At 46.7% G+C, this 23,963-nt stretch overlaps 2 protein-coding genes across 2 annotated transcripts in view; one reads left to right on the top strand and one right to left on the bottom strand.

Moving 5' to 3' along the window:
- Positions 1–1,857: 1,857 nt before the first annotated feature.
- Positions 1,858–7,915, top strand: JMJD4 (jumonji domain containing 4). Its single transcript, XM_054390197.1, has 6 exons — positions 1,858–2,122; positions 2,752–2,917; positions 4,087–4,212; positions 4,867–5,134; positions 5,998–6,144; positions 7,516–7,915. The coding sequence occupies exons 1-6, from the start codon at positions 1,858–1,860 to the stop codon at positions 7,825–7,827; spliced, it is 1,284 nt and encodes a 427-aa protein (XP_054246172.1). The 3' UTR covers positions 7,828–7,915.
- Positions 7,916–10,637: 2,722 nt separating this feature from the next.
- The window catches only part of ALS2CL (ALS2 C-terminal like), a 40,611-nt gene continuing 27,285 nt past the window's right edge, over positions 10,638–23,963 (bottom strand). Inside the window, exons 17-25 of the mRNA XM_054389995.1 lie at positions 23,206–23,299; positions 22,477–22,634; positions 20,477–20,545; positions 19,295–19,468; positions 18,678–18,720; positions 17,257–17,318; positions 13,080–13,229; positions 12,136–12,232; positions 10,638–11,713 (exon numbers count right to left, since the gene is read on the bottom strand). Coding sequence (XP_054245970.1) covers positions 11,642–11,713; positions 12,136–12,232; positions 13,080–13,229; positions 17,257–17,318; positions 18,678–18,720; positions 19,295–19,468; positions 20,477–20,545; positions 22,477–22,634; positions 23,206–23,299 — 919 coding nt within the window. The 3' untranslated portion in view covers positions 10,638–11,641. The remainder of the gene's footprint in view (positions 11,714–12,135; positions 12,233–13,079; positions 13,230–17,256; positions 17,319–18,677; positions 18,721–19,294; positions 19,469–20,476; positions 20,546–22,476; positions 22,635–23,205; positions 23,300–23,963) is intronic.

Below are 23,963 nucleotides of genomic sequence, written 5' to 3'. Positions count from 1 at the left end.
GGCTATTAAGCACAATTTATTTACTGAAAGAGTGATGATGCACTCCAACAGACTGTCCAGGGAGGTGATGGAGTCACTGCCTCTGGAGGTGTTCAAGAAACAAGTCGATGTGGCACTTCAGGACATGGTCTAATCATCATGAAGGTGTTAGGTAGAAGGTTGGACTGGATGATCTTAGAGGGCTTTCCAGCCTTAATGATTCTAGGAGTCTATATCATCTGGCAAATCCCAGAATCCCAGCATAGGGAGCTTTGGAAGGAATCTCTGGAGACTATCTAGTCCAAACCTCCTGCTAAAGCCGGGTCACCCAGCGCAGGCTGCCCAAGATAGCAATGTCCAGGTAAGTTTCAGAAGCCCCCCACAAGTCTAAACCAGACTCTCATTCTCATCCCTAGGCCCATCCTAACCTTTCCACCCTCACCCTCCTCTCAAGCTTAGGCCCAACCATTCATCCCGCCCCTTTATCCAGCCACTACCAACCTCCACCTTTCCTCCAAGCCTCTCCTAGACCCTCCCAACCTCTCCTAGACCCTCCCAGTCTTCCCATTAGCCCCCGTCCCACACCCACCTCCCTCAGCGCAGCGCGGCCGCTCGCCGACCCCCGCCTCGCTGCTTCTGCGCCTGCGCGCTGCTCCCGCTCCCATTGGCTGAGCTCGGCGTGCGCCGGTGCTCGTCCCTTCTCCTCCCCCCTCCAGCCTTGCACCCCGAGCGCTGAGGTTCCGGCAGCGGCGGCTGTTTGCCTCTCCCCTCCTTCTCCTCCGCCGCTTGCCTTGAGGTCCTGCTCCGCTGGTTTTCCCCACTCCACGCTGTCCTCTCGGCTTCTGCGGCCCGTGGATGCGCGGGCGGAGCGGGAACGCAAGGTGGGGGAGGGGTGTGCGACGGCCTGTAGTGTCCGGATTCCCCGCTTTGGAGCTCCGTACGAGGGGAACCGCTTGATGGCGGCCCCGTTCCGCTCCCCTCACCACCCCGGTCTGCCCTTCATCTCCTGGTCGCCTCTTCATTGCCGTGTGTCCCCTCTCCTGATGCCAATCCCTGTAGGGTATGTGGCCTTTTTTGTCCTCGGGCCTCCTCCCTCCCGTTCTGTGTTCTGTCTCTCCTGGTCCCTCCGCTTCTTCTCCCCCCCCCCCCCCCCCCCCCGTCTTCTCAAAGACTTCCCTTTTATTCACTGTTAAGTTACATTTTTTAACCTATAATTGCTGCCTGACCCATACAGAAAGGGCTAGTGAGTGAATGGGGGCGAAGGTCGGGGTGTGGTGCCAGAGCTTTTAACTTCTGGCAAAGGGCTGAGCCCAGCTACGGGGCCCCTGGCTGCAGCATTTTCCAAGGGCCTCAAATATTTAGGGGGTTTCCCTCCTTCTACCGCTACAATTAATTAATTTAACAGACGTATCCCACTGAAATTAATGTTTCTGCTGTAATCTTTCCTTTTCAGGAAGGAACCAGCCTGTGCTGGCCATCCCCAGAGAGCGTGGTCCCCCTGGCAAGAAGATAAGGAGGGCCAAGCAACATTTTCACCATCCCTGGGCACCTTTGTTGGCAGACACCCCACTGGCATTAAACTTTAGAAGCTATGGAAGATGCTAATTAGCCCAACGTGGTGGGATGTGTCTGCACCACTTCTTTTATATCTGGGCATTTCTACTTTCTTTGTGACTTTTCATGGATTTAGAGACTGATGCTTTAAAACAGTTATAGGTTTATTAATTTGGTTTTGGTTGGGGGTTTTTTGTTTGTTTTTTTTTTTTTTAATTGGTTTTCTGGGGTTTGTTTTTTGTTTTTTTTTTTTTTTCTGTAGCATAACTGGATAATACCTGCTCAACACTGTCTTGGCTAAGCCAGGAAGGGTATCCAGCCTGCATGGACAGAGCAACATTTGCCTGTTCCACTGCCTTCTTTCGTGACTACAGCAGCTCGTCTCAGGGTGCGTTATGCCTCCCCGGAGGACACGTTGACTTCATTGAAAAAGTAGAATCATTCACTTACTCAGATTTTTTCAGGGATTATTTGATTCCCAACCATCCCTGTATTTTCTCAGCAAAATTCACTGAAGATTGGGGCAGCAGGAGAAATTGGGTTACTTGGGATGGCAAGCCAAACTTTGATCATCTGCTTCAGAAGTTTGGTAAGTTGTGGAATTTTACATTCCTAATTAAAAGGGGTTTGCTAAATGCCAGAGAATGGGGACAGATACTTTTCAGTGGTGACAGGACAAGGGGAAACAGGCACAAACTGGAGCCCAGAAGGTTCCATCTGACCATGAGGAGAAAACTCCTTGGTGTGAGCATGCTGGAGCCCTGTCTCAGGCTGCCCAAAGAGATTGTGGAGTCTCCTTCTGTGGAGAGATTCCAAACCCACCTGGACTTTTTGATTGAGGACATTGTGGTTTTACAAGGGATTGTAGCAATGGGATGAAGGAGAGTGACTTTAAGGTGAAAGAGGGTGGTGAGACTGGAACAGCTTGCTCAGGAAGGTTGTGGATGCCCCCCCCTCTGGAAGCATTCAAGGCCATGTTGGATGGGGCCTTCAGCAACTTGGCCTAGTAGGAGATGTCCCTGCCCATGGCAGTGGGATTGGAACTAGATGCTCTTTGAAGCCCCTTCCAATCCAAACCATTCTGTGATCCTGGGCAAGCTGCTGTGCATGACCCTTCTTTAGCAGAGGGGCTGGACTGGACGCTCTCCAAAGGTCCCTTCCAACCCCAAGTATTCTGTGATTCTATCCCTACATAGACTCAAAGAGTTTATATTTCAGGAGAAGCTGTAGTTCCTGTTGCCAACTGTGATGTCAAGGAGTACAATTCCAACCCAAAGGAGCAGCTGCCCTTCAAGGAGTACATCAAGTACTGGAAAGAGTACATCAGGAATGGCTACCGCTCCTCCCGAGGCTGTCTCTACCTAAAGGACTGGCACCTGAGCAGGTAAGAGAGCTCTGTAATAACCCATGCACACAGCAAGGACCTGCCCTGGAGCCTTAATGCTCTTGTCTGACTGTTTAAATGGCTGCAGTGCTGGTTGTTAGCACCTCCCCAGCAAAATATCAATCTTGGTGTGCACTGTTCTTGGTGTACTTCACACAACAAAGTCATTGCTTCTTGTAGAGACTGACATTCCTCAGCTTTCTCTTTTTAACTCTGTGTTTTAAATGACTCTGTGTTATCCCTGTGAAAACCATGTGGATGGAACAGTTTGAGTGCTACATGCAAAAACCTCCCTTCTTAAAAAGAAAGGGGGACATAGAATCATAGAATGGTTTGAGTTGGAATGGACCTTAAAGATCATATGGTTCCAACCCTCCTGCTGTGGGCTGGGGCACCTTCTACTGGACCAGGCTGCTCAAGACCTTATCCAACCTGGCCTTGAACACCTTTAATTGCATGTAATTCAGAGAGCATGTTTGAGTTACAATCCTTTGTTATCCATTTTTCCTGTTCACTTTCTCAGTTCTTAACTTCTTCTCCAGCTCACTGCTTGTAAGCTGGATTGTCCATTCCCCACGATGTCCATGTAGGACTTATGTCTTTTCACTCAAATCTTTTCAATATATCCAACTTTGACTCTATCCTCACATTCTGTCAACTCCTGTTTTCATCTTTGAGTGTGCCAGTAACTCAAAATAGAGATTTGTCAGACTTTGCCTCCCTTTGTCTGTTTTCTCTGACAGAAAGTCTGCCTATCCAGCCTAGGATGGGAAAAGGGTGCCACATCCAGTGGGAAAAAGCCAGACACTTGTCAAAATCCCACAGCCTGCTTTGCCTCCTAACCCTCTCACCTCCAACCTGTTATCCAGTTGGACAACCAGTCTTGCATGCATCTCACCTAAAGAGAATGTGTTTGTTAGGAGCTGGTTTTACCTTCATGAGGAGTCTCCCAAGCAGCAGTTAACCTTCACAGCTTTCCTGGGAGCCAGAAAAGCATCAATGTGTGCAGTTTGCATACAACTCAGCCTTGTCAGTGCTGTGAAGGGAGATGACAGCAAAGGATTAACAGCCTGTTAGACATCTGATTGTAGCTGTGCTTTGGCAGCTGAGGTAGAAGGAGCAATTCTGCATTTTTCTGAGGCCCATTGCCCACACCTTGTCTTTTTCAGAGCTTTCCCTGCTCAAGATGTTTATACCACCCCTGTGTATTTCTCCTCTGACTGGCTGAATGAATACTGGGATGCTGTGGCTGTGGATGATTACCGGTTTGTCTACATGGGACCTAAAGGCTCATGGTAAGGAAGAGTGGGAACTGTCATCCTTATCTCCTCTGGAGTTTTTTGAGGTTAATGTTGTCCATCAGGACAGCAGTGTGCTCAGGTGACTGAGAAAGCCACCAGCACCCTGCCTTGTATCAGAAATAGTGTGGCCAGCAGGAGCAGGGCAGGGATTGTCCCCCTAGACTGGTGAGGCCACATCTTGAGGACTAGGCACTGTCCAAGAAGGACATTGAGGTGCTGGAGCAGGTTCAGAGAAGGGCAACAAAGCTGGTGAAGAGTGTAGAGAAGAGGTATGGTGAGGAGGTGAGGGGTGCCTCAGTTCACTGGTGAGTTGGTCACATATTTTGTAGGTGAAAAGTGATGTCCAGCTGTGGTGCTAAAGGTGCATTTGTAGACTTCTCAGTGGCTCACATCACAGAATCTCTTCTGGTTGAGGTATTTGTGGGACAGATTGAGAAGAGGCTGGTGGAGAAGCACAGAGGATATAAAACACTGCAATATTGCATAGACAGAGTGGCCTTTTAATCCTTAAACCAATGGGAATGAAGCTAGTTCAAGGTCAGAGTTGCAGAGCAAAGGCTGCTTTCTGTGTGTATATCTGACTCTCAGAGACATGAATTCAGCTCACAGCTTTTAGGTGTTGCCTCAAACCTCTGATTTGCCCCCCAGGACTCCCTTCCATGCTGATGTCTTCCGTTCCTATAGCTGGTCAGCCAACATCTGTGGGAGAAAGAAATGGCTGCTGTACCCTGCAGGGCAGGAGGAGTTCCTGAAGGACCACCTTGGCAACTTGCCCTTCGATGTGACTGCGCCAAGTCTGCAGGACAAGAGCGTTTACCCTCGCTACAACCAAAGTCAGCCCCCCGTTGAGATTGTGCAGGAAGCAGGGGAGATAGTCTTCATCCCCAGTGGATGGCATCATCAGGTTTACAATCTGGTAGGAGAGCTGAGAGCATCCTTTTCACCATACAGAGAGGGGTAAGCAGGCAGCAGGCATGAACAGAAGCAGGACCTGGAGCTGTTGGAGCGAGATCAGAGGAAGTCACGAAGATGCTAAGGGGGTTGGAGCACCTCCCTGTGAGGACTGGCTAAGAGAGTTGGGGTCATTCAGCCTGAAGAAGAGAGAGCTCCAGGGAGACCATCTGGATGCCTTTCAGTGCTTAAAAGAAAGCAAGTTTGGGACAGACTTTTCAGCAGAGCCTGTTGTGACAGGACAAGGGGTGATGGGTTTAAGCTGAAGGAGGGGAGGCTTAGACTAGAGAGAAGAAAGATATCTTTTAATTCTAAGAGGTGCTGAGACCCTGGCCCAGGTTATCCAGAGAGGTGATAAATGCCCCATCCCTGGAACCATTCCAGGTCAGGATGTTTGGGGCTCTGAGCAACCTGCTCTAGTTGCAGATGTCTCTGCTGACTGCAGAGGAGTTGGAGCACGTGAGCTTTAGAGGTCCCTTCTAACCCAAACCATTCTACAGTTCTGTGATAAGGATGTCAGAATCAGAGAATGATAGAATCACAGAACGGTTTGTTTGGGTTGGAAAGGACCTTAAAGATCAGGTAGTTCTAACTCACCTACCATGGCAGGGACACCTCCTATTAGACCAGGTTGCTCCAGGCCCCATCCAAACTGCATTGGAGTTGAAACATCCACAACTTCTCCTTCAGAGACAGCCTCACAGCACTGTGGTGCCAAAGCAGCATTTTCCTTGCTGAGGAAGATAATTCTGCAGCCTCACTGATGTTAAGCTGTTTTCTTGCACTTTCCTGCCTGCAGCCTAACAACCCTTTCAATCATTCCTTCAGGAGGACACCATTTCCATCAACCACAACTGGGTGAATGGCTGCAATGTGGCTATCATGTGGTGCTTCCTGCAGGATGAATTAGCAGCTGTCCAGAGGGAAATTAATGAGTGGAAGGACCCTGTGGAGGATTTGCACCTACAATGCCAGGTACCACAACAGGTCAGGTTGTTTGGGGCTCTGAGCAGCCTGCTCCAGTTGCAGATGTCCCTGCTGACTGCAGTGGGGTTGGGCTGGATGACCTTTAAAGGTCCCTTCTAACCCAAACATGGATTCTGATTTCTACCTGATTCTCTGTTTGAGGATCATGTATTTCCGAGATGCTTTGCACAATCTTATTAATGCTCTAAGACACACAAGTCCTTAGCTCCATGCCTGAGATTGAGAGATGTTTCATACAGAAGTAGGAACTGATGTTTCATACAGAAGTGGGAACTGGGACAGCTTCATTTTGCAGGAGATTAAATGTTTTGTAAGACAGAGGGAAAGTCTTGTGCACATTTGCTATGTCAAGAAAATTTAGGATATGTCTCAAAAACAAATGCTTCACCTGCTCTTCTTCAGCCTTCAAGGCTAATATCAGCATCAAGTTCAATCCTCTCTGAGGTGTTTACATGGCGCTTTAGAAATGGTTTCCATGTAAACAGAAGAATTGATAACACAGACCCCACAAAGAACTGGTTTGAAGACCATTCCTGCTGGAAGAGTGAATCTGAAACAAGCAAAAATAAAGTGAAGGTGGCAGCAGGTTTGTGGTGCTTTCAGAGCGTGAAACCACACTGAGCAATGTTGTATCTTGTGTGCTCCCAAAATCCTAAGCATGGAACAAAAGTACAGTTTATTTCTAGAAGCTGTTGCTGCTGCTAGGGTGAGATCCTTCAAAACTAGATTCAAAGCCAAGCCATTTAGTGCTTAGAAGAAGGAGACTGTTGGGGTCTAGGGACATTCCAAGTGGCATAGAGAGTTGTAGTGCCATTGGGGAACTACAAAACAGATGATGGAACATGGTTACTAGTCCAGGGGAGGGCCACCAAGATGATCAGAGGGCTGGCCTCTCCTGCAAAGACAGGCTGAAAGAACTCAGCCTGGAGAAGGGAAGGCTCCAAGGATACCTTAGAGCAGCCATCCAGGACCTGAAAGGGGCTGCAAGAAAGCTGGGGAGGGACTTTTTTACAAGGGCTTGTAGTGACAGGATGAGGGGCAGTGGTTTGAAACTGAAGCAGGGTAGATTTAGGTTGGACATGAGGAGGAAGTTACTTACATGAGAGTGGTGAAACACTGGGACAGGTTGTCCAGGGATGTGGTTGAGGTCCTGTTCCTGGAGACCTTCAAGATCAGACTGGATGTGGGCTCTATACAGCATAATGTAGTTAGAGGTTTGCTGACTGCAAAGGGTTTGGACAGGATGACCTTTGAGGGTCCCTTCCAACCTGCTGCAATCTATGATAGAATGTTTTCATAAGTCTCCCAGTAAATAAAAGACTTGGTTCCATTTCAGTGCTGGTTTTTATTCCTTCCTAGTTGATCATGAAGTCTTGCACCGGTATAGACTACAAAGAATTCTACAACTTCCTCAAAGTTATTGCAGAGAACAGGATTTCTGTCTTGGAAAAGGGCCTGGATGATGAAGCTTCAGCAAAGAACACCCCAAAAGCTGCTATTTCCACTTTGGGCATGCTCCACGCTGTGTTTGATTTGAAGAGGACTGTGAAGGTGTTGACATCATTGAGTGCTAATGAAGACTTCAAGAAGCTGGACCTGACATCACTCTCTCCACCTCCGGAGGCATTGCTCCACCACTTGAAAGCAGCAATAGATACAGCTCTGCTCTAACTTCCTATTTGCCAGCTCTTTGTAAAATGAACCTTTTGCAGCGTGGGTGGTTGTAGAAGTTCGTAGACTCCTCCCTGTTTAAGAGCTGTTGGAGTACAAAGAGCCTTAATGCAGAGTGGGGTGAGAGTACATTCACAAGACTCTGAATACTTTTGACAGTATTGAAGTGTCTAAAGTAATCAGACAGGGAAAAAAAACCAACTCTGATAAAGGGAAGAAAAAAACAAAACCAAATCCTGTTAATATTTGGAGCCCTGCTGATGCTTTTATGCACTCAGGGAATGGAACAGAAATTCTCTGTGGATCAAGTTTACATCTGTCAGGGCTAAACACTGAGACTGCAGTGCCCTGCACCATATCCCCTCAGCTTGAGAGCACTGTACACAGACAGCAAACCTCCAGCAGTTAAGCTTCACAACTAAATTACTGTAAGATCTGTCCTGAAAAACTCAGCTTTTCCTTTTCTTCTTGAGTTTTCCCTTGAAGCTTGACCTGGCCTAACAGCTGCACCCTGGCTGAGGAAGAGTTGACTGTATTCATCCTGTACAGTGATACCTCTCTAAAGCTGAAAGTCTCAGGTAGGATCAGCCTTCACACTACTCCAGGACACACAGGGTTCAATGTAACACGGGAATCAGGAAGCTGAAGTCCTGATTTTGCAGTGCAGGTAACAAATCTGCCACTAATAATTTCATCATGGGATCCACCCAAGCTCAGAAGGAGGAACCTGGATGTACTCTCCCATTTCAAGGCACAGTATTTTTAGCAAGCAGAGATCTGCTCAATCAGGGAAGCTAGCACCTAGCCTCACCTTGTCTCCTCAACAAAAACAAAAGCAAGCCATGCTCCTCACACTCCAAATAGCACCACTGCATGGTTAGAGAGCACAACTTGCACCCTGAATGCTACCCTTGGGCTTAAAAAGCAAAACCTCTCCAGTAAAGTATCCCTCCTTGCTTTGACTGCTTAGTGAGGAAAGCCTAGAAGCACAAATGGCTGCACACTGTTAACCTTTGGTGCCCCCTGAGGGCTTCACTTGAATTCTTGCTCAAGAACTTCCTCAGTTTTCAACCTGCTGAGCAGTAAGAGCAGCAGCTAACTGTATGTTTTAGGAAGTGCAATAGGAATCTTCAGTAGAGCTGAAAAAAACCTCACCTCATTTTCTAGGTAATCCTATGGCCTGCCTTTTGCATGTCCTCTTTTCTAGTAGAAGTTCTGCATTTTGAGTAGGTAGTGGTACCTGAAGTTAAACTTCCAGAGCATGGAAGAGCACAGCATGGAGAAAACAGACTTTTTTTTCCTTTTTCCTCTTAAGCAGCTGTAACTATGCCTCAGTGATTCAGCCTTCTGGCAGGCTGTTCATTTGGACTGGAAAACTGCCAGGTTTAAGCACCTCTGAAATTGAAAGCTCCTAGCTGGTACTTCTGGCTGTTTACATCCTCAAGCAGGCAGCTTGGAGCTTTCTTACCCAAGTAAGGTGAGACTTCAGAGGTGAGGAACAATGGTTGAAAGCTGACAGCTTGATGTTGTGGTAGGAAAGCCTGGTGGTGGTGGTCTGCTGCTTGCCAGGCTCAAAGCATGCTGTGCAACTGGGATTGGCACTGCCCCCTTGAAACACTGCACTTTCATAAAGGGTTTGCTTTGGTGCCCAGTACTTCTCATCTCCCATCCCATCATGCTGGAACTGCTTGGCTTTGCTGGGTGAAACCAGCAAGAGCACAAGCCTGGCTTTTACATCCACAACTACCTTAGACACTGTCCAGCAGACTACATCCTCCTCCTTTGGGTGGGGGGATGCTGTGAGTTTGCTGTGATGCAAGAATCCAGGCAGCACTTCTTAGGGAAGAGGCATCATTTCTGCACTTAGTTCCTCTTTCCTGTGGAATAAAATTAAGGAATTAAGACAGGCCAGTATGGTAGGGTGGCAAAAGAGGTGTTCAAGAAAGGAGCTTTCAACTCCTCACCTTTACTTGCACTTCACCCAAGCTGCACCACAGAATAGGACAAGAAGCAGCAGCCTCAAGTTGTCCCAATGGAGGTTTAGATTGGATATTAGGGAAAAGTCCTGCTCTAAAAGGGTTGCCAAGGCCTGGCCCCAGCTGCCCAGGGCAGTAGTGGAATCCCCATTCCTGGGGGGGTTTCCAGGTCCTGGAGATGTGGCACAGCTAAGGGCCATGATGTAGTGGTGACCTGGCAGTGGTTGGACTTGATGATCTTAAAAGGTCTCTTCCAACCAAATCCATTCTATGGCTTTTACTCACCTTTGAAGGTGTCTGAAGGCCTCTTTCATAAGACCTGCTAAAGATTAGTGTGATTAGTGCAACACAACAGGGTTAAAAACAACAGGAAATGATCTAAAAGTTTTAGTCTTCTGCTTGATACAGGAAGGAACAGAAACCCAAAAATTAGTGTTACTGATCCAACCTCTCTTAAAATTGCATCAGGAATCTAATCTGTAGTTCAAATTCTCTGTTTTCATTAATGATCAAGGAGTAGTTTTCTAAAGTTAAAAAACCGAAAGTGAATTCTCAGATGCCTGAAGACAGCAATGAGATTGGAACAAGAAGTGTGCAAACCCTGGAACATCTCTTAAAACAGCTTTATTTAAATACAAAGTTACTGTAAAACATCCATTAGGATCCTCTCCTACCAATATATTAACTGTTGTAACCAATGTACTATTTATTAAAGCATAATACTCATGATAAACAGCAGGAAACAGTCTCTGGAGTTTGCTTTTGTTTTCCTAAAGTCACAAACCTGGAAGTCAAAGTGTAAAAAAAAAAAAAAAAAAAGGCATAGAAATAAAATAACACAAAGCAGGTTAAAATCTAGTTCAAAAAGAACTTTTTGTTCTAAATATGCAACTCAGACATTACTGTTTCTGTCTGATGGGAACAGGATACCAAATATCCATTTGCCTTTCCTAAAGGCAGCATCAAACCCAGCCTGCTTCTCAACTTGATCTGTACCCCACTGGCATCAGGGGGTGGTCTGTCAACCCAGAGCTGTGCACTGAGGAGAAACAGTGGTGGCTGCAGCTCTGTCAGTGCAGAAAGCCAGGGGGGTTTGAGATTTCTCTCCCCAAAGGCACACACAAAACCCCAACAAAATTCCAAAGCAGCACTAGCATGGTCAAGGTGCAAGTGTGATATCCCTGAGGTTCCACGAGTCTTGCAGAGTATAAAATACACCCTTTGAAGTATCATCAACAAAGAAGTTAGTCCATAGCAGCTTTACAAGGGGATGGAGGGGTACTGAGTTGGGGTGAGGAATGGACAAACTTTCCTCTTGGGGATACAAGAAAATCCACATCCCTCCAGGAAGAGCTTGTGGAGGAACTTGGTTATGGCTCTTCCTGTCCACACCACATTTCTGCCAACCAACAAGTGTCCCCCACCAGCATATTTCTGGTGGTTTCATTTGACTGCTTCCTACAAAATGAACTCTTTTTCCCTTCTGTCAGTTCACCATCATCAGAAATAATGGTTAAATGAAGTTCCAGGGCAGACTTCTATGTGCAGGAAAGGGAAATAAAACTACAGGGCAGAAGAGACCTTGGCCACTTTGCACAAGGACAGTCCCAGAGACATGAGCTGGGATTGCTTGTTGAAGACTCAGCCCACAGCATCCATCTCTGTGTTTCATGAGCTAGTCTAAAGAGAACAGCCAGTGAGAAACCCTCCTCTGAAGAAGGCCTCTCCTTTCCTTTTTAACAGCAGCCAGGAGAGCAGTGACACAATTTCGTCTTCATCCAACAGTGTTTGGTCAAGAGAGTGCAGCAGGGAGGAGGATTCCCTTGAGGTCCTCAGGCTCAGGAGCTGTGAGCCACGTGGCAGTTGTCTCTCTGGTTGAGCCTCATCTTCTGGATGTGTTTGTAGCACGACTGCCAAAGCAAGAGAGCAGCCCATTAAAGGAGAAGCTTTGGAGCTTTGAAGTCAAACTCTGGTCTCTAGCACACAAAGTGAAGCTGTGCTGCCCCCCAGCATGGGCAAAAAGAGTAAATCTACACAGGGCTGCAAGGGAGAGGGACAAGATGACCTTTGAGGGTCCCTTCCAACACAATGCATTCAATGATTATGAGTTAAAGAGAAGCAGATTCCCTGGGCTGGAAGAAAAATGACCTGTGCTAGGCACACAAACAGCCCTCAAATCAAAGGAGAGGACACATCAGTGTCTTTACACTCAAGGAATCACAGAATGGGATGGTTTGGAAGGGACTTGTGGAGATCATCTAGCCCAGCCCCCCTGTCAAAGCAGGAAACTCAAGGCATCTTGCAAGTGCCACTGCTGAAAACATTTCCTTACCTCCAGTGCTGTTAACAGAAAGTCATAGAGTCCTCCTTGATTGGTGGGGTCCATCAAGTCTCTGATCAGATGGATTTCAGCTCCCAGGTGTTGGATTCTAGGGAGAAAGAAAGAAGCAAACAAAAAGTCCTGACTCAAGAAATCTCTGGGCACTGGGGTTTGTGTGTGTGTGTTTGAAATCAGGAGGCATGGATCTGCAAGTTCATTGTTGATTCACAGAATCCCAGCATGGTGCTGGGGTTGGAAGGACAGTCCAACCCACACTGCTAAACCAGGGGCACCCACAGCCCCTGCCCAGCAGCACAATGCCCAAGGGGGTTTGGAATCTCTCCACACAAGGAGACTCCACAACCTCTCTGGGCAGTCTGGGACAGGGCTCCAGCACCCTCACACCAAAGAACTTTCTCCTCCTGTTCAGGTAGAACCTCCTGGGTTCCAGTTTGTGCCCTCTGCCCCTTGTGCTGTCCCTGAGCACCACTGACAAGAGTCTGGCCCCAGCCTCTTGCCCCCCACCCTTCAGTTCTTGCTGAGCATTGAGATCCCCCCTCCAAGCATCACAGCTCCAAGGTCTCTCATCCTTTCCTCCTCACAGAGATGCTCACAAGGTGATCCCTTGTGCATCACCTCAGCCTTCTGGAGGCTGTGTCCTTGAGCTATCCAGGACGACTCAATCTCAGCAAAGATGCTCTATTAGAAGACAATTTCAGCTCCTCTATTTTTCAGACTCTCTCTCCTTCTCTCTCACCTACAGTCAAGACATCTGCTTAGCAAACAAACCTGAACCATCCACCATGCCTGCAGATAAAATACCCCAAAACTGTGCATTTCCTGGCCCCAAATGCCAACATTTCACCTTTTTTTTTTTTTTTTTATATTTTGGAGACCAAGCATATCCAGGAAGTCAGTCAAGGTTTTTGACTGCCAATTTAACAGCTGCAACTCACTTTGCTCGAGACACAACATATATCAGCAGAGAGAGCAGGTCATCCATGGGCAGCTTGTAGTCCTTCTCCAGCACCCGGCACACTGTACTCTCTATCTCCTCATAGGTCTTCTGAAGGATCAGCAGCTTCTCCCGAGGGTCCACTGTGGTGCTGTCAGCAGGAAGAGAGTCACATCAAAATTGCTTCCACCACACAGGCAAAGGGATAAAGCAGCAGAACTGGAAGTGATCAGAGGAGGATACAAAAAAGTTCCATCCATCCATCCATCCATCCATCCATCCATCCATCCATCCATCATCTCGAATGGCTGCACCAAAGAAATCAACCAGGTTGTGCCTGAAGGTGTCACCAGGGTATACCAGCATCCAGATGGACTTTGAAGCTTCCTGGGCAGGACCTCCTCACCCTAGCACCAGTCTTTCAGTTTAGACAGGACTAACCTGAGTCACACTCCCAGAAGCAAAAGCTAAAGAGCATGAGATGAATCCTTTGACTGGATGATCTTGGAGGTCTCTTCCAACCTGGTTGATTCTATGATTCTGTGATTCTTTGGGCAGTTCTATCAAGGCACTAACCCTGCTGCCATATCTCTAAGGTTGGGGTTACTGCCCACAGCAGAACCACAGAATGCCTTCATTGGATTGGAAGGGACCCTTGAGAGTCCAACCCCACTGCAGTCAGCAGGGACATCTCCAACTAGATCAGATTGCTCAGGGCCCCATCAAGTTTGAATGTTTCCAGGGCTGGGACCTAAATCCTGCCTGTGCTTCCTTCCCCAGAAGAAAAGTGATGTTGGCTTTCAGAGGGAGGCTCTCACCAGAACCACTGTACCTGTGCTTAGCTTGGGACCTGAGAGCTCCCAACTGATGGATCCCACAACACTTCCCTACTCTCCTTTAACAGGCAAGGCTCCTTCCTTCCTACTCTTTAGTGCAGCTCCATTCCCTAGGCTGCACTTCAGGCTTATAAATCAAGCTGAGCTTCTCAAAGTGAAGCTGCAATCAGTATCTTGAGCTGCCACACACTGGGCTGATAAGCCTCATGGAGCAACATGTGTCCAAAGCACACACCAAGATAAGAGGTGGACATTAGCCAGGGGTGGGTTACATTTAGAAACCATCAGTATTGCCTTGATAGAATTATTTTTTTGTTTTTGGGGGGGAGGGTAATAATTCTACTGAAGATAGGTTTTTTTTTTCCTTATTAAATGGAAATAATATCATAACTTTGTTTCCATTTCTTTCCCATTTTCTTTCATTTCTTTCCATTTCTTGCTGACTCCAAAATGCTTTTCTGATCAGGTGCAAATTTATGGAAACATCAGAAAAAACAAACAAACAAACAAAAAAACCCCAAACCCACCAAACAAACACACAAACAAAAACCCCAAAACACAAAAAACCCACACAAAACAATACCAAAAACAACCAAACCCAAACCCAAAGCAGAAAAAAAAAACCCAAACCCAAAGCAGAAAAAAAAAACCCAAAGCAGAAAAAAAAAACCCAAACCCAAAGCAGAAAAAAAAAACCCAAACCCAAAGCAGAAAAAAAAAACCCAAACCAGAAAAAAAAAACCCAAAGCAGAAAAAAAAAACCCAAAGCAGAAAAAAAAAACCCAAAGCAGAAAAAAAAAACCCAAAGCAGAAAAAAAAAACCCAAAGCAGAAAAAAAAAACCCAAAGCAGAAAAAAAAAACCCAAAGCAGAAAAAAAAAACCCAAAGCAGAAAAAAAAAACCCAAAGCAGAAAAAAAAAACCCAAAGCAGAAAAAAAAAACCCAAAGCAGAAAAAAAAAACCCAACCCCAAAGCAGAAAAAAAAAACCCAACCCCAAAGCAGAAAAAAAAAACCCAACCCCAAAGCAGAAAAAAAAAACCCAACCCCAAAGCAGAAAAAAAAAACCCAACCCCAAAGCAGAAAAAAAAAACCCAACCCCAAAGCAGAAAAAAAAAACCCAACCCCAAAGCAGAAAAAAAAAACCCAACCCCAAAGCAGAAAAAAAAAACCCAACCCCAAAGCAGAAAAAAAAAACCCAACCCCAAAGCAGAAAAAAAAAACCCAACCCCAAAGCAGAAAAAAAAAACCCAACCCCAAAGCAGAAAAAAAAAAACCCAACCCCAAAGCAGAAAAAAAAAACCCAACCCCAAAGCAGAAAAAAAAAACCCAACCCCAAAGCAGAAAAAAAAAACCCAACCCCAAAGCAGAAAAAAAAAACCCAACCCCAAAGCAGAAAAAAAAAACCCAACCCCAAAGCAGAAAAAAAAAAACCCAACCCCAAAGCAGAAAAAAAAAACCCAACCCCAAAGCAGAAAAAAAAAACCCAACCCCAAAGCAGAAAAAAAAAACCCAACCCCAAAGCAGAAAAAAAAAACCCAACCCCAAAGCAGAAAAAAAAAACCCAACCCCAAAGCAGAAAAAAAAAACCCAACCCCAAAGCAGAAAAAAAAAACCCAACCCCAAAGCAGAAAAAAAAAACCCAACCCCAAAGCAGAAAAAAAAAACCCAACCCCAAAGCAGAAAAAAAAAACCCAACCCCAAAGCAGAAAAAAAAAACCCAACCCCAAAGCAGAAAAAAAAAACCCAACCCCAAAGCAGAAAAAAAAAACCCAACCCCAAAGCAGAAAAAAAAAAACCCAACCCCAAAGCAGAAAAAAAAAACCCAACCCCAAAGCAGAAAAAAAAAACCCAACCCCAAAGCAGAAAAAAAAAACCCAACCCCAAAGCAGAAAAAAAAAACCCAACCCCAAAGCAGAAAAAAAAAACCCAACCCCAAAGCAGAAAAAAAAAACCCAACCCCAAAGCAGAAAAAAAAAACCCAACCCCAAAGCAGAAAAAAAAAACCCAACCCCAAAGCATAAAAAAAAAACCCAACCCAAAGCAGAAAAAAAAAACCCAACCCCAAAGCAGAAAAAAAAAACCCAACCCCAAAGCAGAAAAAAAAAACCCAACCCCAAACCAGAAAAAAAAAACCCAACCCAAAGCAGAAAAAAAAAACCCAAACCCAAAGCAGAAAAAAAAAAACCCAACCCAAAGCAGAAAAAAAAAACCAAACCCAAAGCAGAAAAAAAAAACCAAACCCAAAGCAGAAAAAAAAAACCAAACCCAAAGCAGAAAAAAAAAACCAAACCCAAAGCAGAAAAAAAAAACCAAACCCAAAGCAGAAAAAAAAAAACCAAACCCAAAGCAGAAAAAAAAAACCCAAACCCAAAGCAGAAAAAAAAAACCAAACCCAAAGCAGAAAAAAAAACCCAAACCCAAAGCAGAAAAAAAAAACCCAAACCCAAACCAGAAAAAAAAAACCAAACCCAAACCAGAAAAAAAAAACCAAACCCAAACCAGAAAAAAAAACACAAACCCAAACCAGAAAAAAAAACACAACCCCAAACCAGAAAAAAAAACCAACCCAAACCAGAAAAAAAACCAACCCCAAACCAGAAAAAAAAACCAACCCCAAACCAGAAAAAAAACCAACCCCAAACCAGAAAAAAAAACCAACCCCAAACCAGAAAAAAAAACCAACCCCAAACCAGAAAAAAAACCAACCCCAAACCAGAAAAAAAACCAAACCCAAACCAGAAAAAAAACCAAACCCAAACCAGAAAAAAAAAAAAACCAACCCACCAAACCAACCCAAAAAAAAAACCAAACCAAACCAGAAAAAAAAAACCAAACCAAACCAGAAAAAAATAAACCCAAACCAGACAAAAACAAACTCACCAAACCAAACCAGCCAAACCAACTCCCCAAAAAAACCCCAAAAAACCAAACAAAAAAATAAACCAAACCAAAAATACCCAAGCCCCCCCCCAAAAAACCAACCAAACAAAAAAAAAAAAAAAAAACCAAAACCAAACAAAAAACAACCCCCCAAAAACCAAACAAACCACAACGACAACAAAAAACACAAAAAAAACCCAACCCCCAAAAAACCCAACCCAAAAAAAAACCCAAAAAACCCAAACCAAAACCAAACAAAAAAACCAACCCCCCAAAAACCAACCCCCCAAAAAAAACCCCAAAAACCCAACCCAAAAACAAAGAAACAAAGAAAACCCAAAAAAACCAACCCAAAAAACCCAACCCCCCCCAAAAAAAAAAAAAAACAACAAAAACCCAACCCAACCCCACAAAAGAGCAAACTGCTGGTTGTCAGTTGGAGGTTGTGGGCAGTGACTCACATCAGCTTCTGCAGACACTCGGTGGCAGACAGGAAGCATTTGTCTTTGATAAGAGATCGCCTCTGCAAAGGAGACAAAGAGTTGTCCTTCTAGAGGAGGACCTTCCCAAGAGCCACCATGTGGCTCCCCAGCCCTGGACCCAAAGCTCAGTGTGTTTGCTGCCCAGAAAGAGGGCAAAATAAAGCTGTTGTAGATGGTGCCACTGTGAGCACTCTTAGATGTCTACAGAGCCACTCTGAACACAGATGTCTTCAAAACCCCACCAAGCAGAGCACTGCAAAGGGGACCTAAGCAGGGCTCATGTAGCCATCCATGGAATTTCATACTCCCATGTGTTCTCCAGGGCTCAGTACTGGGGGTTGTTCATTTGATGTCTTCATTCATCACCTGGATGAGGGGCTTGAGGGCACCCTCAGTAAAGCTGCAGATGAGAGCAAGCTGGGTGGAGTGCTGCTCTGCTGCAAAGTGCTGAGGTTCTGCAGAGAAATCTGCCCAGGCTTGTGGGGCCAATGGGATGAGGTTCCAAAGGGCCAAGTGCTGAGTCCTGCACTTGACTCACAACAGCCCCATGAATTCTCCAGGCTTGGGGCAGAGTGACTGGAAACTGCCTGGTGGAAAAGGACCTAAGGGGACCGGTGACAGCAACTGGAGATGAGCCACCTGGTGCCCAGATGGTCAAGAAGGCCACCAGCAGCCTGGCCTGGATCAGCAATGGTGTGGTCAGCAGGAGCAGGACAGGGATTGTCTCTCTGTGCTAGGCACTGGTGAGGCCACACCTCGAATCCTGAGTTCAGTTTTGAGCCCCTCACTCCAAGAAGGACATTGAGGAGCTGGAGCAGGTCCAGAGAAGGGCAATGAAGCTGCTGAGAGGTCTAAAGCACAAGTCTTGTGAGGAGCAGCTGAGGGACCTGGGGTTGTTCAGCCTGGAGAAAAGGAGACTGAGGGGAGACCTTCTGGCTCTCTACAACTCTCTGAAAGGAGGTGGAGCAGGGTGGGGGTTGGGATCTTCTCCCAAGGAACAAGCAACAAGACAAGAGGAAATGGCCTCAAGCTGTCCAGGGCAAATGTAGACTGGACATGAGGCACTGGAAACAGGCTGCCCTGGGAGTTGATGGAATCACCATCCCTGGAGAACTTTCAAAGCCATGGAGATGTGTTGCTGAGGGCCATGGTTTAGTGGTGACCTGGCAGTGCTGGCTTAATGATTGGACTCAATGAGCTTAAGAGTTCTCTTCCAACCCAAATTATCTCTGTGCAGTAGCTCCAGATCATAACTCCTCGACACTTCCTGAAGCTCTGATTTCTGAGTCCTGTCTGTCCTGTGGTTGCTTAGGTGAGATCCATCACAGGCCAGCACCAACATGTAGCTCCAACCCCACCTCACTAACCCACCCAAGACAGCTCTTAGCATCATTTCTCACCTGGTTGGTAGTCAGGGTGAGATCCTTCAGGGGCCAGAGGTGTCTGAAAGGAGATTACAAAGAGAAGATTTAGAAGGCAGCTGCCCACTCTGAACTCCCCTCTAAGTCAGTTTTGACTTTTATCTCCTTGTAAAGCTGAAGTCTTGCAGGTGCACGAGGCTGAGTTTGTTCCTCTTGTTGCACACATCAGTTCCAAAGATGGATCTGTCTGCAGGGGTGGATGAAGGAAACATCTGGACCCAAACCCTTTCCTCTGTCCTGACACCATATGCCTACATTGTTCCAGTAGATACCACTGGGTGGACTCTAGCCCTTTCTAAGACACATTGGTCCTGGGCTGGAGCAAACCATTTGTTTGATGAGCTAGAAAAGAAGATTTTTGCCACTCAACAATGAGAGTGGGGACAGACAATGGCAGATTTCCACTGGGCCATGCTGTCCTTCCAGGCAGTATTGCAGGCACTCCATGACAGCACATCATCTGACAGCCTAGGGAACACTTCAGGGCTACAGGTAAGGATGGACAAAGGACCAGGTGGTGTGTCCTTTCCATCAGAACCTCCCCTGCTTGTTTTGCCCTCCCAGTTGGTATGATGGGCTGAAGAAATGGCACTTACTTCTGCACATCCAGAAACTCCAGCAGCTTGATGTCAGGAAACAAGCTAAGGTCCACAATCCCTTGGCAGTAGAGGTCATCTTCTCTTTCATGATAGAGCATGTAGAGCATGGAAAGCTCAGGGTAGAAGCAGGGTAAGATCAGTGGCAGGACCACACTGCAGGCCTTCTGGTCACTGTGGCACAGAAAAGCAATGCAGAGTGAGACCTACAACCCTGATGTTACCATGAGCCATGCAGCCCTCAATGGAAGGGGCAGCTTCTGAGACTGCAAAGTGTCCTTCTTGTTCTCCTCTCTACCTTTGAGTCCATCAAAGTGCATCTTATGCTGTAGGACAATGTAATGTTTTTTTTTTTTTTTCCACCAGATCTCTGGGAGAAGCCTGGAGCACCACAGACCTATCTCCAGCTGTTCTTTGTGAGCTGTTTCAGCAGAACACAAAGAGGGCAAAGGCCAAATCGATCCAGATAAAGTCCCTTTCTAGCTCATTACCATCCCACCAACCTCTTGGCTTCATTCAGCCCATGTGGAAGTGTTTGCAGATAACAGCAAAGTGAAATCCAGACCAAATGGGGACAGCAGAGCAAAGATGCTTCTTCCTACCTCCAAAACCCTAAGCCTGTGTCTCCCACAGCTATTCCTCCCTTCATATTCTAGGAACATCTTCTCTTCTACCTCCTCTGCCACATTTCCCACGTGTTATTCCCACAAGATACTCCATGTCTTCCCTAGGAAGAAATTCTTTCCAGTGAGGGTGGTGAGACACTGGAACAGGTTGCCCAGGGAGGCTGTGGATGCCCTCTCCCTGGAGGTGTTCAAGGCCAGATTGGAGGAGGCCTTGAGCAACCTGGGCTGGTGGAAGGTGTCCCTGCCCATGGCAGGGGGATTGGAAGCAGATAACCTTTAAGGTCCCTTCCAACCCAAACCATTCTATGATTCTATTTCCAAGTCTGCCTCTTAAGGCTGTGTACCACACACACCTCCAGCTCACCATTCTGTTCTGCTACAGATCATGATTAGAAGTTGCTCTGATCCTTCAAGCAGAGCTCCTGAAAGCTTTGCTTTGAAAGCACTCAACCTGTCTCAAAGGGACAAATACAATCAGCTCAGCACTGGGTGTGTTTTAGAGGACACTCCAGACCTCTGAGCAGCCTCCAACTGAACAACCAGTGGTGACACATACCTTGAACCTTCATCCACACACTTTGCAGGCTGTTGGCCTTTCTGTTCCAGTGCCAGATGGAGCAAAGCCCTAGAAGAGGAGCAGAACCAAGGTTTAGTTCCCTCCCTCATGTTTTTTAAGGTTAATTAGTCATTCACACATGAGGAGCTCAGCTGTTCCAGCATCAAGTGGAGCGTTAGTAAAGCTCTCTGTTGTACTTGCAGTGTTGCTTTGGTATTCAGGTTTCACTGAGGGCTTTCTCCACTGCCAGCAGAAGCCATCAGAAGTGTTTCAAAAACCTCCACAGCTTCCAAAGTGTAGGGTGTTCACTCTGGAGAGCCTGTGGTCTACACTGAGTACCCATCCCCTTGTATTCCCACTCAAGGGGAATGAGGTTTCAGGACCTGTCATACCAACCAACTCTCTCATCCATCTGTGAAGATCAGAGGATGGTCTTGCTCTGAAAGAGTAACTTGAGTTTGTCTTGATGTTTCAAAGCCAAAGCTTCAGAGTCTTAAAATGAGGGTTGGGAAGAGGTTGTCTTCTTTCACAGAAAGAAATATCAGCCTAGGAAACTTCTCACAGGGCACAACAGAGTAAGGTAGTTTTCCTTCCCCCCACTGCATCTGGAAGGTCTTGACACATGAGGCACTGGAACAGGCTGCCCAGAGAAGATGTGGATGCCCCTCCCTGGAAGCATTCAAGGCCAGGTTGGATGAGGCTTTGAGCAACCTGGGCTAGTTGGAGGTGTTCCCACCCATGGTAGGTGGTTGGAACTGGATGATCTTTAAGGTCTCTTCCAAACCAAACCCTTTGATGATTCTGTGGAGATTTCCAAGGTATGCACTGAACTCAGCAGCACCTTGGCATGAGCCAGTGCTGTGTTAGCCCTGTTGCACAGCTCAGGTGAGTTAAATCAAATCTGACTTGTTCACATCAGCTGAGCTGCTGTTCTCAGACTGCTCCAGGACAGACAACTCATCACAGAGCTGGCAGCCTTCCTCAAGCTCCCAGTGCCATGCTGAGAACAGCAGAGCTTCAGCTTTTTAAAGCATCACCACCCTGAGTTCAGCTAGAGGCAGAGCTCCCCACCTCTGCCTGCTCTGCCATTTCTTCTATCTTCTCCTTAAAGATATTAAAACAGCAACAGGACCCTAATCACACCTTTGATCCAGTCCTTAATTAGCCATGGGCACAGCCACACAACTGAACATCCTCATTGTAGAGCCACCACCCACATCAGCTGAGCCTCCACAAGGAGTTTGTGCTGCGTATTCTGAACTCCTGTTGAGGCATGTTGAGCTTAAAGCTGGTTTCCATCCAAATATTGGTATCAAGCACCACTGCTGTAGGCTCTGGTAGGCCTTGCTGTCCCTGTTACCTCTGCCTTCTATCCATGCTTCTCTAAATGAAGTCTTCTTCTGAGCAGCAGCTCATTGAGCTGCCACAACTCAGTTTTAGTCACGTTAAAGCCCTTGGGTTAAAACTGGGTAGCTATGTCCCTATGACCTCAGTTTACAGGATCACACTGAATGACGGGGGGTGGAAGGGACCCACCTAGTCCAAGCCCCCTGCTAAAGTAGGGTCACACCCCCAGCACAAGATCACAATGCCCAGGTGGCTTTGGAATCTCTCCAGAAGAGGAGACTCCACAACCTCTCTGGGCAGCCTGGGACAGGGCTCCAGCACCCTCACACCAAAGGAGTTTCTCTTCAGATGGACCTTTCTGGGTTACTGTTTGTGCCTATTTTCACCTTTTCCTGTCACTGGATACCACTGACAAGAGTCTGACCCCATCCTCTTGCTCCCACCCTTCAGATATTGCTCAGCATTGAGAAGCTCCCCTCTCAATCTGCTCTTCTAAAGAGCCATTGCAAGCAACCCTTTATTTAGCACCATTCTGAAGCAGCCCTCCCAGGAAAGATGCTGGGCAATAAGCACCTGGAAAGCAGCTGCCAATGAGCTGCTCCACAAGCCCTCCCTCCTCACAGCCATGGCAGGACTCAGCATTCCTCACTTACTGGTAGAACTCCCATATTTTCTTTGCATAGTGCTTGACTTCCTCTTGTGCCATGGTCAGCAAGTGTCTGTTGGCCCCAATCCCAGAGTATGTTGCCTGGAAAGCTATGGTCAAAGCCTTCAGCAGCTTTCCCAGTGGGTGTAGGGAGGACTTCAGTGCCTGCAGAAGAGAGGAAATTTTGATTTCAGAAGTCGGCCCTTGCCATTAGTAGGGAATAAGGACTGTCAAAGGCCACCCAGCCTTCTCTTGTCAGCAAAGGAGAACAAGCCTAGAAGCAAGCAACTGTAATTTTTGGGTCTGATTTTGCTGCCACAAGCCTGTTCTCCTCTTATCAGACAGAAATGTGCTTAGTGGAAATGCTCTTCTGAGGAGATTTGCTGGGATAGGCAAGAGAGACAGCAAAGGGTGCTTCAGGGAAAGGTTGGTTGAGTGCAAAAAACAACTGCCAAGAGTCCATGGAAGTTTATTAATCATTTCCAGCCACTGGTTTATTCCTTGGGACAGGTTGAGTGCCAAGACTGAAGCTCTATCATCACTTCCTGGCCTTTATTGATACAGCCAAAATGAGTGTCCAAAAAGCCTGAGGGTTAGCCCTCCTCTTCCCAAGCAGAGGTAGTCACACAGCTCAGAGAAGACTCTTGAAGTCACTGTTGACATCATATTTGTTAAGAGGAAGCATCAGAAAGATGCTGGTAGGACAGATGTGGATCCTTACAGCTTGAAACTTTACCTTCTCTAAATAACTCTGTAGTGACTCCACCTCCTGGTACAAGACAAGCTCCTCAGGAATATCTTCTATCTTCCAGGATACTTCCTCAGTCCCCCTGGAAAGATGAAAGGTGAGGATGAAAAACAGCCAGTGAAGCACTGGGCTGAAGATATATTGCAGGCAGACACCATGGGGGCACAAGGCAATCAGCACTAATTAGTTTCTCTCTACCCTTTCCAATGGAATTGCTCCTCAGGCTTTCACCTGCCTTCAGCTCCCCTTGCAACCAGTCTGAGCTGCATCCTGCCCATACCTGTCTGATCTCTTGTAGATGTTTTCTTACAAGTAGAGAGTCAAACTCATCTTCAACTCCTTGAAAGGAGGTTGGAGCAAGGTGGGGGTTGGTCTCTTCCTCCAAGGAATGAGTGACAGGACAACAGGACAAGAGGAAATGGCTTTCAGGCTGTACCATGGGAGGTTTAGGTTGGACAGAAGAAACAATTTCTTCCCCAAAGTGTTGTCAAGCCCTGTGCCAGGCTGCCCAGGGCAGCAGTGATGTCACCATGCCTGGAGGGATTTCAGAGCCATGTGGGTGTGGTGCTGAGGGAAATAGTTCAATGGTGGAGTCGGCAGTGTTGGGTTAGCAGTTGGACTTGATGATGTAGGGGGCTACAAGAAAGCTGGGGAGGGACTTTTTAGGATATCAGGTAGAGATAGGGCTGGGGGGAATGGAACAAAGCTGGAAGTGGGGAGATTCAGACTGGATGTGAGGAAGAAGT

The sequence above is a fragment of the Indicator indicator genome, chromosome 20, assembly GCF_027791375.1.
Source record: "Indicator indicator isolate 239-I01 chromosome 20, UM_Iind_1.1, whole genome shotgun sequence".
Classification (NCBI taxonomy): domain Eukaryota; kingdom Metazoa; phylum Chordata; class Aves; order Piciformes; family Indicatoridae; genus Indicator; species Indicator indicator.
The sequence above is the reverse complement of the archived record's forward strand: the minus strand, read 5'-3'. Positions and strand labels throughout refer to the sequence as shown.